The sequence below is a fragment of the Aotus nancymaae genome, unplaced genomic scaffold, assembly GCF_030222135.1.
Source record: "Aotus nancymaae isolate 86718 unplaced genomic scaffold, 86718_ANA_hifiasm-v0.15.2.pri h1tg000016l, whole genome shotgun sequence".
In the NCBI taxonomy this organism is placed as follows: domain Eukaryota; kingdom Metazoa; phylum Chordata; class Mammalia; order Primates; family Aotidae; genus Aotus; species Aotus nancymaae.
This window is the reverse complement of record NW_026988428.1, coordinates 67,927,261-67,942,599: the sequence shown is the minus strand read 5'-3', so window position 1 is coordinate 67,942,599 and position 15,339 is coordinate 67,927,261. Positions and strand designations below refer to the sequence as shown.

The window sequence follows — 15,339 nt, the reverse complement described above, 5'->3', positions numbered from 1 at the left end:
CTCTCAGGACATGGGCACTTTCCTTGGGGATAAGGGAGCAGAGGCTGCCCCTCCTTTGGTCCATTTAGGAAGACTTCCTGAAGGAAGTATGATTTCAGCAATTGTTTGGATGACAGGAGAGAAGCAGTTTGGTAAACTTCTAAGGAATGATGATTTAGATAAGAAGGATAGGAGGCAATATAAAGACAGGAGTGGGAGGACTGAATATACATTCTTTCAAAATGGTTCTAAAATGTAGTCTCCTGTGTCAGTAAGCAATGCAATTCATTGACTGTGAAGCACAGGTGATCTTTTTTGTCTTCTGCAGGTGTGGCAGTGTGGAGGGAAGATCGAGGTTTTGCCCTGCTCCCGGATGGGTCACCTAGAGAGACACAACAAGCCCTATGCCTTGGATCTGACCCCTGCCTTAAAGCGTAATGCTCTGCAAGTGGCCGAAATCTGGATGGATGAGCACAAACATATGGTCTACTTGACCTGGAGCATACCTCTCCAGGTGAGTAATGGAGTTGAACAGCAGCATGGAAGAATGAAAGAGGAGGAGATGGCAGTTACGTAATGGGGAGAGATAAAAAAAAGTGCCAACACAGCCCTAAAGAATTAGGGTAAGGGCCAGTCGCGGTGGCTCATGCCTATAATCCCAGCACTTTGGGAGGCCACGGTGGGTGGATCACGAGGTCAAGAGATCGAGACCATCCTGGTTAACAAGATGAAATCCCTTCTCCACTAAAAAAAAAATACAAAAATTAGCTGGGCATGGCGGCTCGCGCCTGTAGTCCCAGCTACTCGGGAGGCTGAGGCAGGAGAATTGCTTGAACCCAGGAGGCGGAAGTTGTGGTGAGCCAAGATCACACCATTGCACTCCAGCCTGGGTAACAAGAGTGAAACTCCATCTCAAAAAAAAAAAAAAAAAAAAAAAAAAAGAATTAGGGTAAGGTCCTGATGGTGTGATAATAATGGCTTTAACATCGTGTAACAGTACAGTACTGCATTCTGGACCCTTTTATATATTAACTTATTAGCCATCACAACATATGTAGGGCATGGATAGGTTTTATTTTTATTATTCTAAGTTTTACAGATGAGGAAACTGAGGCACATAGAGTTGAAAGAACTTGCATATGGTAATGCAGGTAGTAAGTTTCAAACCAAGGAAATCTGCCTTCTAAGTTCCATGTTCTTCATCTCTCTTCTATAATGGGAGACATAAACATGGCAGGTGTGGTGTGGGGTGGTAGGAGAAGGCACTGTAATCTTGTTAGATGCACAAGAATGAGGATAGCATTATTTTAAAAGTTTTTTTGGTAGAGACAGAGTCATGCTATGTTGCCCAGCCTGATCTGGAACTCCTGGCCTCCCAAATTGTTGAGATGAAAAGTCTTAGCCCCTGTACCCAGCCAATGATGGCCTTGTTAGCTAAGCCCACATTTTATACCCTGGCTGCTTAAGGTTGGCATGCTATGCTGTCTCGTGTCCCTGAGCTCTGGCTCTGGGCTAGAGCATGTGGAGCCATGCTGACCCACAGGAAGCAGTCATCTCGTTGACAAACTCATTCCTCCATCACAGTGGGTTCTGATGTAGCCCCCAGAAAGCCAGGGGGTCAGGATGGTGGGTAGCTGTGGATGGATCTAGAAGAGAAAATCTGGAAGGACTCCTAGGGTCAGGAGCCAGGCTAACACTGGGATCTCTAGGTTTGGAGAATGTAAAAATGTGCAGAAATGCCTGAGCCTTCTTTAAAGTCAGCAAAATCCTTCCTCTCATAATCCAAGCTGCCCATAACTTCTTACAGTTAGCTCATTGTTTGAAGAAAGATGGGTAAGAATTGATTCTGATGTCCCAGTATACTAACGTATGATAGGAAAACAAGTACCCTCCAGGACATCCTTAGTTTTTTTATTTCTAGGGAGTCATGTTGTGACTGTCCCAACCTGTACAAAGAATGGTCTGTAAAACAACTGAACCGTCAAAGGATGATCTAAACTTTTAAAGGGGATGATCTTAAATGAGCCCCACGGGAAAATCCTGGGAAGAGGGCAGATACACAAGTGGTTTCTGCTTTCCTTTTCTAATTTGCCTCTTCAGTATTATTTTACATTGATTCTCCACAAAATATCACTTCTAAAAATGTCTCTTTTAATCTCCAAATGTTGGTATTAGAGTATTCCTTCCAAGAGCCTTGAGACAGCGTCTCGCACTGTCGCCTAGGCTGTAGTGCAGTGTTGCGATCTTGGCTCACTGCAATCTCTGCCTCCTGAGTTCAAGCAATTCTCCTGCCTCAGCCTCCTGAGTAGCTGGGACTACAAGCATGCACCACCAGGCCCAGCTAATTTTTTTGTATTTTTAGTAGAGATGAGGTTTCACTGTGTTCCCCAGGCTGGTCTCAAACTCCTGAGCTCAGACAATCTGCCCACCTCGGCCTCCCAAAGTGCTGGGATTACAGGCGTGAGCCACCATGCCTGGCCCCAAGAGCCTTTCTGGCCATCATAAGGAGGATTTGGGGATCTATTGATGTAAATATCATCTCAAACAGGAACAGTCGGCATTAGCTTATGAGGAGAAATACACATGAGCGGCCCCACTATGCAGGCCTTAAAAGAGCAGAATTTGAAAAAGCAGAATTTTCTAGGGTTTAAGGTTTTCCCACTTTCCCTGGAAATATGAAAACATCAAGGTTACTTCACAGGCTATCAGAAAAATATTCAGTTCCATTATGCGTGACCCATACCCACAGGTGGAGTTAAGGAGCTGTTAAAAGAAAAACTTCAGCCAAATTAAATTTAAAGGAGTTTAATTGAGCAATGAATGATTCGCAAATTGGGCAGCACTCAGAATCACAGCAGATTCATAGACTCCAGCACAGCCATGTGGTAGAAGAAGATTTATAGACACAAAAAGGGAAGTGACAAACAGATGTCAGAAGTGAAGTATAGAAACAGCTGGATTGGTCAGAGCTCCAGATTTGCCTGATTTGAACACAGTTTGAACACTGGACAGTGTGTGAGTGGTTGAAGTATGGCTGCTGGGATTGGACAAGACTCAGCTATTGTTACAGGAGCATAGTCCTAAGTTAGGTTTTCAATCTTGTGTATCTATTAAGTTAGGTTGCAATTCATCCACTCAATTGTAGAAATACAGAGTTCTTCTCAGGCCATACTTAGTTTGCTTTAACAGAGCTTTCATGAATCAAAGCACAGAAACATTTGGTGTTTTATTTACAGAACTCCGGAATAGATTTTGGGGACATTTCTTCCAGAATGGCACTCCGGGAAAAACTGAAGTGTAAAACTTTTGACTGGTACCTGAAAAAGGTTTACCCACTCTTGAAGCCAATACACCATCATAGGCTATGGAACAGTGCGTATGATGAAATTGCATTTTGGATTTTACGTGTTCGACTGTAAAGAAAATGCAGCCTGAATCATGTGATTGCCTGTCCTGCCCAATACGGCCTTCCTGCTCTGGCTTTCTTCTCAGCTCTTTGCCCTCAACCCTCTCAGTTTCCTTTCGTTCCTTGCTCCCCGATCCCCATCTCTTTTCCTTGTCTCTGCTTCTAGTCCCCTTGAAAACTGTAACTCTTGCCTGGACCCTCTCGGTTTCTCCACCAACTGCAGCGATTGGCCTTGCCCACCTGGACTCCGCAGAGGCGCCCATCCCTGTGTGTGTGGTGATGGTCTGAGGTGGTGGGTGTTTCCAGAATGTGGGCAGTGCCGCCGCACCTCCCTTCAGCATTGGCCTGTTCCCCAGGGCTTAGGAAATGCCTGCCGGTGGTGGTGCACGCCTGTAGTCCCAGCTACTCGGGAGGCTGAGGCAGGAGAATTGCTTGAACCCAGGAGGCAGAGGTTGCGGTGAGCCGAGATCGCGCCACTGCACTCCAGCCTGGGTAACAAGAGCGAAACTCCATCTCAAAAAAAAAAAAAAAAAAAAAAAAATGTCTGCCGGGATCCCAGCTCTCTGCTTCTTGCGGCTGGTTGTTCTGGTGCCCTCGGCGTGTTGGGGAAAACGTAGGTCTGGGGAGGGATGGGGCTCATTCTCTGCCTCTTTCTAACAGTGTCTCCATGTGTTTTGTTCCTTCAGATGAAAAACCTATTGGATGAAAATGTCTGACTGGATCAGGGAGCCATTTCAGGCAACACCCCCGTCATGTATAACTGCAGGTATCTTCCCCAGTCTTCTTGGCCCTGACTGGGCGAGTCTGCCATGGCTCAGCCCCTGATAACCTTTGCTGGGTCTAGACTCCATGATAGGAGATGAGGAGTCAGGAGCGGAGCATCCTGGGTAAGGGTGAAACCCAGACCTGCACTTGTAACTGAGCACATCTTAATTTCTTCAGAAAGCCATGGCAATGTAGTTTCATTTCAGTTACAGGAAGGATAGGTGGAAAGGCTAGGCTCTGTCACATTCATTCTCCATGGTGATATTTGCATTGACAGTCACCTCTGGTCCCTTCTTTTCTCCCCTCCTCCCACTGCTCCCTCTGTCTTCTCTCTGCTCCTTGAATGCCTGGGAAAGTGGACAGGTGAAACCACCTGTGCTTCTCCTAGAGAGAAGGAAACAGAGCTAGAGAGGAGAGAGGCTGGGCAGATGTTCCTCCAAGGGATGGAAGGGCCCTGGCACCATGTGGAAGGTGCATCCAGGGGATTTTTTTTTTTTTTTAACAGACAATACTCACATCTATCCTGTTACTTTGCATGCTGCCCTCATAGCAACCTTTTGAGGCATGCACGATAGATATCATTTCCACTTAGATGAAAAAATGGAGACACATGACCAAACTACTTGTCTAAGCTCACTGAGCAAGATCGTGCCAAATCAGGAATTTGAAAGAAGATTTTCTGACAAAAAATCCATAGCTGAGGCCTATGGTGACAGATTCTGGAGTTCAGTTTTGTTTTTTCTTCAGAGACAAGCTTCTTCATCCATGTAAGCTATGATTCTGTTGGAGCCCTCCTAGGCCCGGCCTTCTCCCTGGATTCAAGGGGAGGCTAAAGAGTAGAGGGAAGCAGAGGTGGCTTCGTGTTGTCCAGGAAGGTTCAGTGCTCCTGGTGAGACTGGGTGTCTAGGGGCTCCAAGATCAGTCTTCCTGCCCTCCCTCTGGCTAGGGTCTCCTGCTGGCTGATGATGCCAATGGCGAGTCCTCTGCTCTCTTTTAGTACGTCTACTATCACCTAACTGGGGAGCTTTATGTGGGACAACTGATTGCAGAGGCCAGTGATAGTGATCGCTGCCTGACAGACCCTGGCAAAGCAGAGGAGAAGCCCACCTTAGAACCACGCTCCAAGGCAGCTATGAATGGACTGCACATATATTGGGATTTTAAACAGGTGAGTTACATGGATTTTTTTCCTTCATCTTCTCCTTTTTTTTTTTTTAACAATAGTAAGTAGCCTTTAATACATTACATGTGCTCATTGTATAATACATACACAATGAACATAATTACATTTGTACACAAACTAAGTACTGGATTTGAAAACCTTGAAAACACATTGCTGTACACATGTGTTCCAATGAAGTATAAACCCAGTACTTCAAAATACCTACACTTTTAATTTTTTTTTTTTTTAAGAAAAGATAAGCGATAACATTTGTGTTTAAGCTGACAGGAGAGTGGCAGTAACTGCTGACATTGCAATCTGACCGACAAAGAATTATAGCAGAAAACAGGACATACTTCACTTAGCAATAAAATGGCACATTTTAAATATATTCTTCTGAGACTACACACACATGAAATGTGAGCTGTGGCTGAGTGGATGGAACAGGCGATGCTGAGGACTCAGGAGATGGGGAAAGACTTTTCACTTCCATTGTCTGATTTCCTCTAGAAACCTCAGGAGTTGATTCGTAAGAAGTAAGTTTCTTCCTGTTCATCAACATTGTTCTTTGTATTTTCTTCAAGATGGTCTTCTGGTTTGTAATTTGTGATCTGTGTCTCATCTTGAGGGCTGTACCTAACATCCTCAGGCATTTTTTCTTTGTTTCTTTCTTTATCCGTCATTTCCACAGAATTTACTCCATTTGGCTCAGGTTCAAAAAGCATTTCATATGAAATATTTTCAGTTTTTTTTTAACTAGTTGCTGAAGTCCACATTTTGGGGTTCATCTTCTTTTAGTTGAACAATTTCTGCTGCAGGAGTTTCACGATCTGGCTTTACATCATTTTCTCTAATGACAGTGTCCAGTTCCTTAGTGTTATCATCCCTCCTTCAAACCTGAGAAGTCCTAAATGGATTATCCCTTAAATTTGAAGGGCTTTGTAAGGGTGACGGGTCTGAAGCGCCAATAACATTCAATCCTTTTTTCTTTTCCCTCAGGCACGCTTGTTGATGTCTTCTTATTCTTCCCATCTGCTCTTCCACAGTCATCCTAGGTTGAGTACATTCAGCCAAACAGCTGCCCCACTGCACTTCTTGGTCTTTCCGTTCTTGGATCCATCATCTTCTTAGTTTTCCTCAAGGTTACATATGAAGCTATTGTCGAAGATTTGGGTGTTGGTGATTTTGTTCTTGGAGGGACTACTCCAACAGGAAAATGGGAACCTTTAACAACTGAAGTTTCTATCTCTGAAACAGGTTCTGATTTTTCTTCTCCATTAGATTCATCAACTTCTGCCACTGTTGTTAACTCTGGTTCACTCTTGTCTATAATCTGGACTCTCATTTTTGTACTTAACTGTTGAGAAAGGCTTTGATCCTGTCATACCTATTTCTGTAGTACCCCTTTGCTGCTTGTGTTTACTCAGTCCTTCCACGACGTCTTGAATTTGCCAAAGTCCTTTCTGAATCTGTGCTCGCTGAATTCCTGCTGATTCCATCTGAACCTCACCAAGGTGATCTAGCTGCTCTTGCATCTGGCTCCTGGTAATAGTTATGTCGTATTCTAACATCATATGCTCTCCATGCTCGTTCCAATTCGGCAGTAGCTCGAGAAAGTTCTCGACACTTACTAAGTAGTCCATTTTGTAAATTGTCCCTTTGTAACACCACTGTCTGAATGGCTGCTGGGTTATCTGCATGCATTTCTATCTCTTGGCTGGCTGATAGCAAAGCTTGCTCAAGTGTATATTTCTCCTTGTGGAGCTGCTGAAGTTTCTCTTCCAGAGCATGCACCACTTTATCTTGTTCACATAATCGGCTCAACTTGGCATCAATATCTACTTCTTCAGGTCTGTATTTGTATAATGTGCCTCTACCTTCATCTTGTGACAGCGTTTTCCCTTGGAGGCTCTGGGGACTAACAGACTGTAAAGTCAGTCCCGCTGGCACTGATCTTCTGTCAGGCACATAGACATGCTTAGGGTGATGGGCCCTGTGTCTATGGTCTATTGTCACATCTCCTCTCTGAATTGGTGAAGATACTTCCAATCTGTAAGTTAGTTGAGGGGAGTATCCCTGATAAGCAGCTATTGACCTGTGGGAAGGTGATGTGGGAATAGAGTGCATTGTCTGGTCAGAAATATTAACCATGGTTTTGGGACTACTCAAAGAACTGTGTCGAGGGAGGGTGCTCTGTTTGTTATAAAACTGACGCTGCTGCCATTCGTAGAGCTGCCACATTGTGTCATCTCTCGTGGACCTCCGTTTCTCTTCCACTCCAGGTCCTAAAGTCTTGTCATGAGCGGAAGGGGTTACACTACAGATTCTCTCAGGCCTTGTCTTGCTGTTTCTTGGGAGTGTTCTATAACCTTCAGGGTAGCGGGCCATAATCTGGGCTCTGTGGCTTGGCATATTTCTTGGTAATGTTTGGTAAGAAATTACTCCCATGCTTTCTTGTTCATGACTCTTCCCCTTCTGGATTTTAATCCACTGTTCCAATTGCTGCATTGAATTTGTTCTCTGTATGACTCAATCAGCCTCTGTATATAAGGGCCCTGTATTGGGGTGATTTCCACCTCTAATATCTGTCAAGCTAACATTGACTATTTTGTTCTCGGAACTGTTTAAGTTGACTGGTCTATAGTGTACAGTTTGAGCAGGGCAGGCTGACTCACTCTCATACTCAGAAGGCAGAGAATTCAAATTTACACTATTAATTTTTGTTAAGGTTCTATCTTGACCATCCTTCTGAAATCCATATTTTTCAGCTTCTAATGCCTTTTCTTCTTCAATTTTGCTCATTTCCTTGTTTTTTTTTTTTTTTTTTTTTTTGATTGTTTTGGATGTCTGGTTTAATTAGCTCTATGGTTGGGAATGTTACTGGTTTCTTTAGTTGGTGCATTTTCAGATGTAATCTTGTCCACTCTTTTCACAGGTTCTGTCTGTACTAGGGCAGTATTTAACATGGCTTTCATCCACAACTCCATTTCCTTTCCTGTATCAGTGCAGAAGTAATAGATCCGCATGTTTGGATGGGCTGCCTTAAAAGCACATTTGTGATTAATGTGATTTTCAGAGGTAAGTAAAGCTATCTGAAAACTAGCTAACAGTATGCTTCCCAGGATACCCTCTTCTTTCTCATCTCTATAATAAAAGAGGCAAAGGTCAGAAAGCACAAACCAGCGTTTCTTCCACAATTTCATGCCAGTACTGTCCTGTTTATAAAGCCAACCTCGTCTGACCACCGGTGCATTAGGATTCTTTTTAACTGAATTTGACCTCTTTCCAAAATTATGAACTTTTTTTTGAAGCTCGTGAAGTTCTGCTTATAGGGCTCATTGGATGCACTGCATAATCTGAAGTCACATTATAGTTAGAAGCTTCATTTAACATACTTATAGGTCGCTCCTTCTTTTCTTCAGATGTCATGGTTGCAACAGTCTGTTCGTTCACTACAAAAATACAGTTGTCCTGTGATGGTTGTCCCATGACTGGATGTTTGCAGGTCACTTTCCTTCCATTATGGTTTATATAGTATCTTGCACCTTCAAAGGTATATGCTTCTTCCCAGCCAGCAGGCAAATCTGTGCTCTGCCGCCGGTGTCCGGTGACCACGGCCTCGCCAGTGACGGGGTGCAGCCAGGTGGTGCTCTTGGCCTCCTCGTTGATGAAGAAGACTCGGCCGCCCCTGGTGATCCAGTAAGTCCAGGACCAGTGCAGGGAGCAGATCCACTCCAGGTTCAGATCCGCCGCCATGTCTCATCCCCAGCCGCCGCCGCCGCCTTCTCTTGCTGCAGCAGCGGCTGCCGAGGGAGGAGGGAACGAGCGAGCGAAGAAAGCGAAGGGAGCGCGGAGCGAGCGCGGCGGGAGAGTTCCTCTCCGGCCCGGGGCGCCCCTGCTCGCGCCCTTCCCCTTGAGCAGCGCCCGCCCCGCCGCCCCGGCAGGGTCCGGCCCCCATCGTCGCCCCTCCGCATCCCCCGGCCTGCCGCCCCGCCGCGCGCTTGGGGGATGGTGGGCTTTTTTTTTTTTTTAAGATGGAGTCTGGCTGTGTAGCCCAGGCTGGAGTGCAATGGCTCACTGTAACCTCTGCCTCCCGGGTCCCGGTTCAAGCAATTCTCCTGGCTCAGCCTGCCGAGTACCTGGGATTACAGGCACATGGCACCACGTGTTTGTATGTTTAGTAGAGACTGGGTTTCACCATGTTGGCCAGGCTAGTCTTGAACTCCTTACCTCGTGATCTCCCTGCCTCGGCCTCCCAAAGTGCTGGGATTACAGGTGTGAGTCCAGCGAGTTAAACATGTGTTTTAAAGGACAGATATATGAGAGGTTCAGATTTGATTTGATAGTGTTTTAGGAGAATTACTTTTTGTGGCAACAGGTAGGGAAAAGATTGGAAACAGGAAATTGGGTATGAAACACCGAGTCTCTTGACTAAGGCAGGGGTGGTTAAGGAGAAGAAATATTGGAATCTGTTGTAGTAGAACAGTTGAGAGTTTGGGCCCACGTTTTAGCTCAGTCGCCTATAGCAAGTTCCTTGCCCTCTCTGAAGCTCATTTTCCTCATTATAAAATGATGGAGATGATAATATATTCTGCAGGCCAGTGTTGAGAGGATTAAATGAGATATCGTGTGTAAGGTATTTAGCGTGCTGCCTGGAGCAGAGGAGTGTTCAATATGCATTAGCCATTATGATCCATTTATTATTAATAATTATCAGAGGGTGTGGAACACTAGGCTGAAATCTGACAGGAGCTAGTGTGGGAGCTCTGCCTTTAACTTCAACATCAAATGACCAAGGACAGGGTGGAAGGAATCTGGCCGATGTACATGATGATGACGCAAGGGTCTTGGCTGACTGCAGTCTGTGGGGAATTGACAATGGATGGGGTTGCTCCGAAAGCTTCTGCGCTCCTGGGCCAATTTGGTAGGAAGGGGCAGTATCTCCTGGCGGGAGCTACTGGTCTGTCTGTGACTGTGTCTCTGAATGCACGACTGTGCTTTGTTCAGGTGCCACATGGACAATCTAGTTCAGCAGTCTCTAACTTTTCAAAGCTAACGCCCTCTTTGAGAATTCGTTGTGAACTATGGACTCTCTCTCCAGGAAAACATACAAGTGAACCTTTGTGCAAGATTTGCTTACAGTTTCAGAGGTTTTTTTTTTTTTTGCATCCCAGATTAAGCTTTACTGAACCAGACAGTATCGATTAGAAGAAGGCGGGGTAATGTCTTCTTAGTCTCTGATGTCTCACTTTAAGCTCCAATTATATGGAACTATAGGTAATTCAGTGAAAGTCCAGGCTCCCTCTTACCTTAGGCATTTTTGCAGGTATTATTCCCTCTCCTCCCACTCAAAGTGTTTCCCTGGCCTTATACATCATCTCCCTTGGAAAACCGTCTGTGACCCCAGAGGAGTCAGGCAAGTGGTTCCTCTATGTGCTCTCAGGGGTCCTTTTATAGCCCTAGTCTCACCATCTCTTGCAATTGTCAGCTTACTTGCTTCTTTTTGTCATTTGGCTGTGAGCTGGAGGGCAGGACCTGGGGTTTGCTGTTTTTTCTCAAGCATCTGGCACAACCCCTAGAACATGGCAGGCACTCAATAAATGGTTGCAGAGCAAATGAAAGATTGGTAGGCCTGGAGATATAGCTTGAAAGGCTTGTTAGGCCTATGGATAGAGAAAAGATGATGCTGTCTTCCTGAGGAAAAGGGAGTAGATTAGTTTAGTGTCGCAGGAGGGCAGAACTGAGACCAACAGATAAATATTAAGGAGGCAGATTTTGACTTATGTAGGAGCAAGGGGAGGGCTTACTAAAGGCCTCACAGCTTCAGGTTTCCTACAGAAGAATAGGCTGCTTAGCGTGGTGGTGAGTTCCCCGTCAATGGCAGTCACCAAGCACAGCATGTCTGAGCACCTGTCCTCGTGTGCTAAATATGAGTTTTTGATGTCCTTAGTCATACTTTTGTGTTCATGTAAAGAAAACTACTACAAATTTACTTTGTTTTAAAAAATTAGTATTCACTATTTTTTTTACAAAGTTATAAATTACGAATTATGTTATAAATTAAAAAATTTAATGAGATGTGTGTAAAGCATTTAGCATGGTACTTGGTGCAAAGGAGTGTTGAAAGAATCATGGTTTTTCTTTAAGCTTTTAAGTTCAGCTTACAAATCTTATTATTTTATCTATAAGCCTGACAACTTTTGACAAGAAAGAGGATTTTTAACATTTAATAAATTAAATGCCATTAAACATTGTGAACTGTATTTACCAATTTAATACATTAAATTTCTTTTCTTAAGAACTTCAGTGATCTGACTTTAAATTGATCAATTCTTAAGTTCTCTTAAAAGTTTCGGAAGTGTTTATAAAGTCAGTAAAAAATTTCACCATCAAGTCACCAATTTAATTACTCAATGACACATTTTAAAATTGGTATTGCAAGATTAATCTGTAAGATGCCAATTTTTCTTATATACAAGTACTTAGAAATAGTAAATATACACAGAATCTTTGGCAAGTACTATGTATTTGATTCCCTTAATATCTTTACTTTATCCTAAATCTCCTATGAGTTAAAGATACAATGTATTCTAAAGAAATAATAATTTTAGATACAATTTTATTCCCATTTTTTCACATTTTTTTCTGTTTTTTTCTTTTCGTGATAACAGCCTACCGTTATTAAATAAATAATTATGCATTCCAAACATTTTGAAGGTTTCCTTGCCAAGAAAATTTTGGAAGATCGCCTTCTCAGCTGACTGAGGCTACTGATAGCAAAGACATGTGGGTTGGCAGATAGGATTGTGAGATCTGGAAGGCAGGACATCCAGGGAATTTCTGCCAACTATTCTAACATGCAGGCTGGGTCCATTTCTATGGCCACTATGTCAAGAACTATGAAAGTAAAAAGGGAGGTGATCATGTAATTTCTGGTGTGTTACCTAATATCAAGTTAGTCTTGAATGAGTTCACTCCATCTGATCTCTTTCCATCCATCTTACCTCTTAGGTCTACACTTCTTTCAGATGTGAAAATGATACTTGATTGAATGTTGGGCTCTTCTGGTTCTCACTTTACTTTGTAGGCACAACTTACAAATTAATCTAAAAAGTTACCAAAGAAATTTTCCAAAATTGAGAGGGAGATGAGACTAGATCATCCCTTTGTTTTCTTCTTAATTCTGTGTTTTGGGTATACCAGAGGAGGCTATGGCCCCTGGGACTCACAAGAGAGCCAGTGATGAGAGGGGACCCAGTTTAAGAAGAGAAGGCCTACTCAGACATATGGACCTTAAGTTCAGTAGCACAGTGTTGAGATAGTGATGCCACTGAAATAAGGAGGAATTTGGGGAAGGTCATCCGTCTTCAGGGTGAAGCAACAGCTCACAATACAAAAAGGATCTCTAAGAATAGTAGTGAGGAGTAGTGAGGAGGAGGAGAGCACTCGTGGTAAGAAAGTGCGGGGAAAGAGGAAGTGTGGAGGGAGTGCTCCCACACACCACTTGTAAGCATGGAGACTGGCATGGCTCCAGAAGCAACTTGCCCACGTGTAGGAAAACCCCACACTCCTCAGAACCCAAACTAACTACAGCTCTTTTTAAGGCACTAATTCTTTTTTAGGACAATGTCTTTACTTACGGAATAGTATAGAATATAAGCCAGTATTAATCTGGAAAATTTCTTAATAATTATCACAGTGAAACACTAGGAAAATTTAAATGTCCAACAGTCGGGGATGCTTTGCTCATCTCTTGAACTGAGTATTGTATAATCACTCGAATAATATTCTGAAACAATCTCTTTCAAAAAATTAATAGAACTGGAAAAGATGTATATGGAATATTAAATTTATATAAAGAAGCAAGATGTAAAGACCACATATACAATGTTGTCTCGTTATGAGTGCTTTTATATACTTTATATATAAAATATTTTACAACATTATAAAATATTTTTTATAAATATACTTCTAGTCAATCATCCCCTCCCCTGAAAGCCATCAGTGATCCTGAGGACATGACCTCACAGATGATCTCAAAGCAGCTGGTCCATGCCCACCTCACCTGCCAGCAGCCTCCATGTGTCCTGAGCCCCTGGTCATATATTTTAAAGTGTTTTATATATTTTAAAAATATATTTTCCAAGTTAAAGAAGTATCTATTATGTTTGTAAAATTGAAAGAGAAACAGAAACAAAAATCTTTTAAAAACATCTTTTGCCCTTCTAATATCATTTGGACAGGCAACACTCCAAAATAAAAAGCAAAATGGCTGGGTGTGGTGGCTCATGCCTGTAATCCCAGCACTTTGGGAGGCCTAGGCAGGCAGATCACAGGCCAAGGTCAGGAGTTTGAGACCAGCCTGGTCAACATGGTGAAACCCTGTCTCTACCAAAAATACAAAAATTAGCCAGGTGTGGCAGCAGGTGCCTGTAATCTCAGCTACTTGGGAGGCTGAGGCAGGAGAATCACTTGAACACGGGAGGTGGAGGTTGCAATGAGCTGAGATTGCGCCACTGCACTCCAGTTTGGGTGATACAGCGAGACTCCATCTGAAAAAAAAAAAAAGCAAAACAAAAATGTGTAAGATCCAGATGAACACAATGTGAAAGAAACTAGTGGATGTGTGGAACACTGTCAAAGCTCATGTCACCTGGAAGTTGAGCAAAATGTCACATGGAAGTTGAGAAATTAGGCCCCTGACTTTGTCTAAGAGGTTACAATAAATTACAATAACCAAGAGTTATTGAAATACATATGTGCACTAGGCATTGGGTTAAACATTATCTCATTCAGTTCTTATAAAACATAAGTCTTCTAAGAGAAATATAATCACTAGCTCCATCTCACCCATGAAGTAACTAGGGCACTGAGGAATCCGATTATTTGCCGAGGGTTACACAGTGTAGTAAAGGCCCGCCATTCAAACGTGGAATCCTAACCACTGTGTGCTATTGCCTTGTTGCTTGGGAATTTGATTCTGAAAGGGAGAAAAACACTGAATGCTGGTTGAAAGGAAGAGCAGAGTTAAGGGCTGGGTTTATTTTGTCCTTCTAATATTGAGAAATTTGGACATATTTAAAGGCAGTAGAAAAGGAATTTGCAAAGAGGGAGAACTAAAAGACGGATGTTAGGAAGAGTGTTTCTTCAGCATCGAGATGGCGGGGGCTCAGGAAACAGGGGGCTGCTGGCAGATGAGGCAGGCATGGGACAGCTCCTTTGAGATCATCTGTGAAGCGATGTCCTCAGGATCGCTGATGTCTTGCAGGGGAGGGGAGGATCGACTAGAAGTGTGGTGTTCTTGACATTTTGTTAAAGTGAGTGTCGGGGTGGGGGCTGACAGACAAAGCATGCTGAGGAGGCCTGGACGACGAACGCTGAGGAGTAAGCCGAGCCCTGGGGCCAGGCTGTTGTGGGCAGGTTTATGAGCCAGGCCGGCTCAGCTGACAGACCCTGTCCACGAGAGCTCTGTGATCTGGAAGCAAGGGCAAGAAAGAGGAGTGGTGGCGGTGCTGGAGGATAAGTTCCAGAATCTGAAGAGCTGCCCTGAATGGCCAATGCTGGATGGGTGCCCAGAGGAGGCAAGGGTGGTTGGGGCCGGGGGGAGTCCAATGACAGGAAAATTTTAGGGGAGCAAGGGCTGTTGGAGGCACTTTGTGATTCGAAGAGATGAGAGGCAGGGAGGTGATGGTGAGAGAGGAAGCAGAAATTTGGAGATGTTACAGCTGCAGTCAGTCCCACTTGGTGTTCAAGAACTTGGTGGCAATTTGTCCGAAGGGGGACGGTCAGGTCAGGGTTTCTCACGCGCCATCAGAATGAATGTTATGAACCCTGAGGATGAGAGCAGACTGCAGGGCATAAAGAAGATACAGCCTGACCCAGGCACTAATGCAGCTCATGTGAATCCTGCAAAGGGGTTGAGAGGCATGTGGAGAGAGAGGGCTGGGAGCAGAGGGCAGGACCAGGAGAGATGGTGGTTTGGACACATGGCAGGATCGTCAGTTGCTGAGATAGGAAGATAAAGGGG

At 43.9% G+C, this 15,339-nt stretch overlaps 2 protein-coding genes and 1 pseudogene across 2 annotated transcripts in view; 1 reads left to right on the top strand and 2 right to left on the bottom strand.

Annotated features, from left to right (window-relative positions):
• Positions 1-15,339, top strand: part of GALNT8 (polypeptide N-acetylgalactosaminyltransferase 8) — a 40,632-nt gene that overhangs the window by 21,658 nt on the left and 3,635 nt on the right. The window contains 6 exon segments of the mRNA XM_064376809.1: positions 308-493; positions 3,216-3,331; positions 3,333-3,351; positions 4,072-4,151; positions 4,949-5,039; positions 5,148-5,318. Of these exon segments, the coding sequence (XP_064232879.1) occupies positions 308-493; positions 3,216-3,331; positions 3,333-3,351; positions 4,072-4,151; positions 4,949-5,039; positions 5,148-5,318 (663 nt within the window).
• Positions 5,695-6,955, bottom strand: LOC135275218 (pleckstrin homology domain-containing family A member 5-like; annotated as a pseudogene).
• LOC135275296 (pleckstrin homology domain-containing family A member 5-like) lies at positions 8,522-9,068 on the bottom strand. The gene has a single exon (XM_064376766.1). The coding sequence runs from the start codon at positions 9,066-9,068 to the stop codon at positions 8,604-8,606; it is 465 nt and encodes a 154-aa protein (XP_064232836.1). The 3' UTR covers positions 8,522-8,603.

Excerpts from the sequence above, each read along its gene's own strand:
- LOC135275296 (XM_064376766.1), bottom strand. The coding sequence starts at position 9,068 with ATGGCGGCGGATCTGAACCTGGAGTGGATCTGCTCCCTGCACTGGTCC.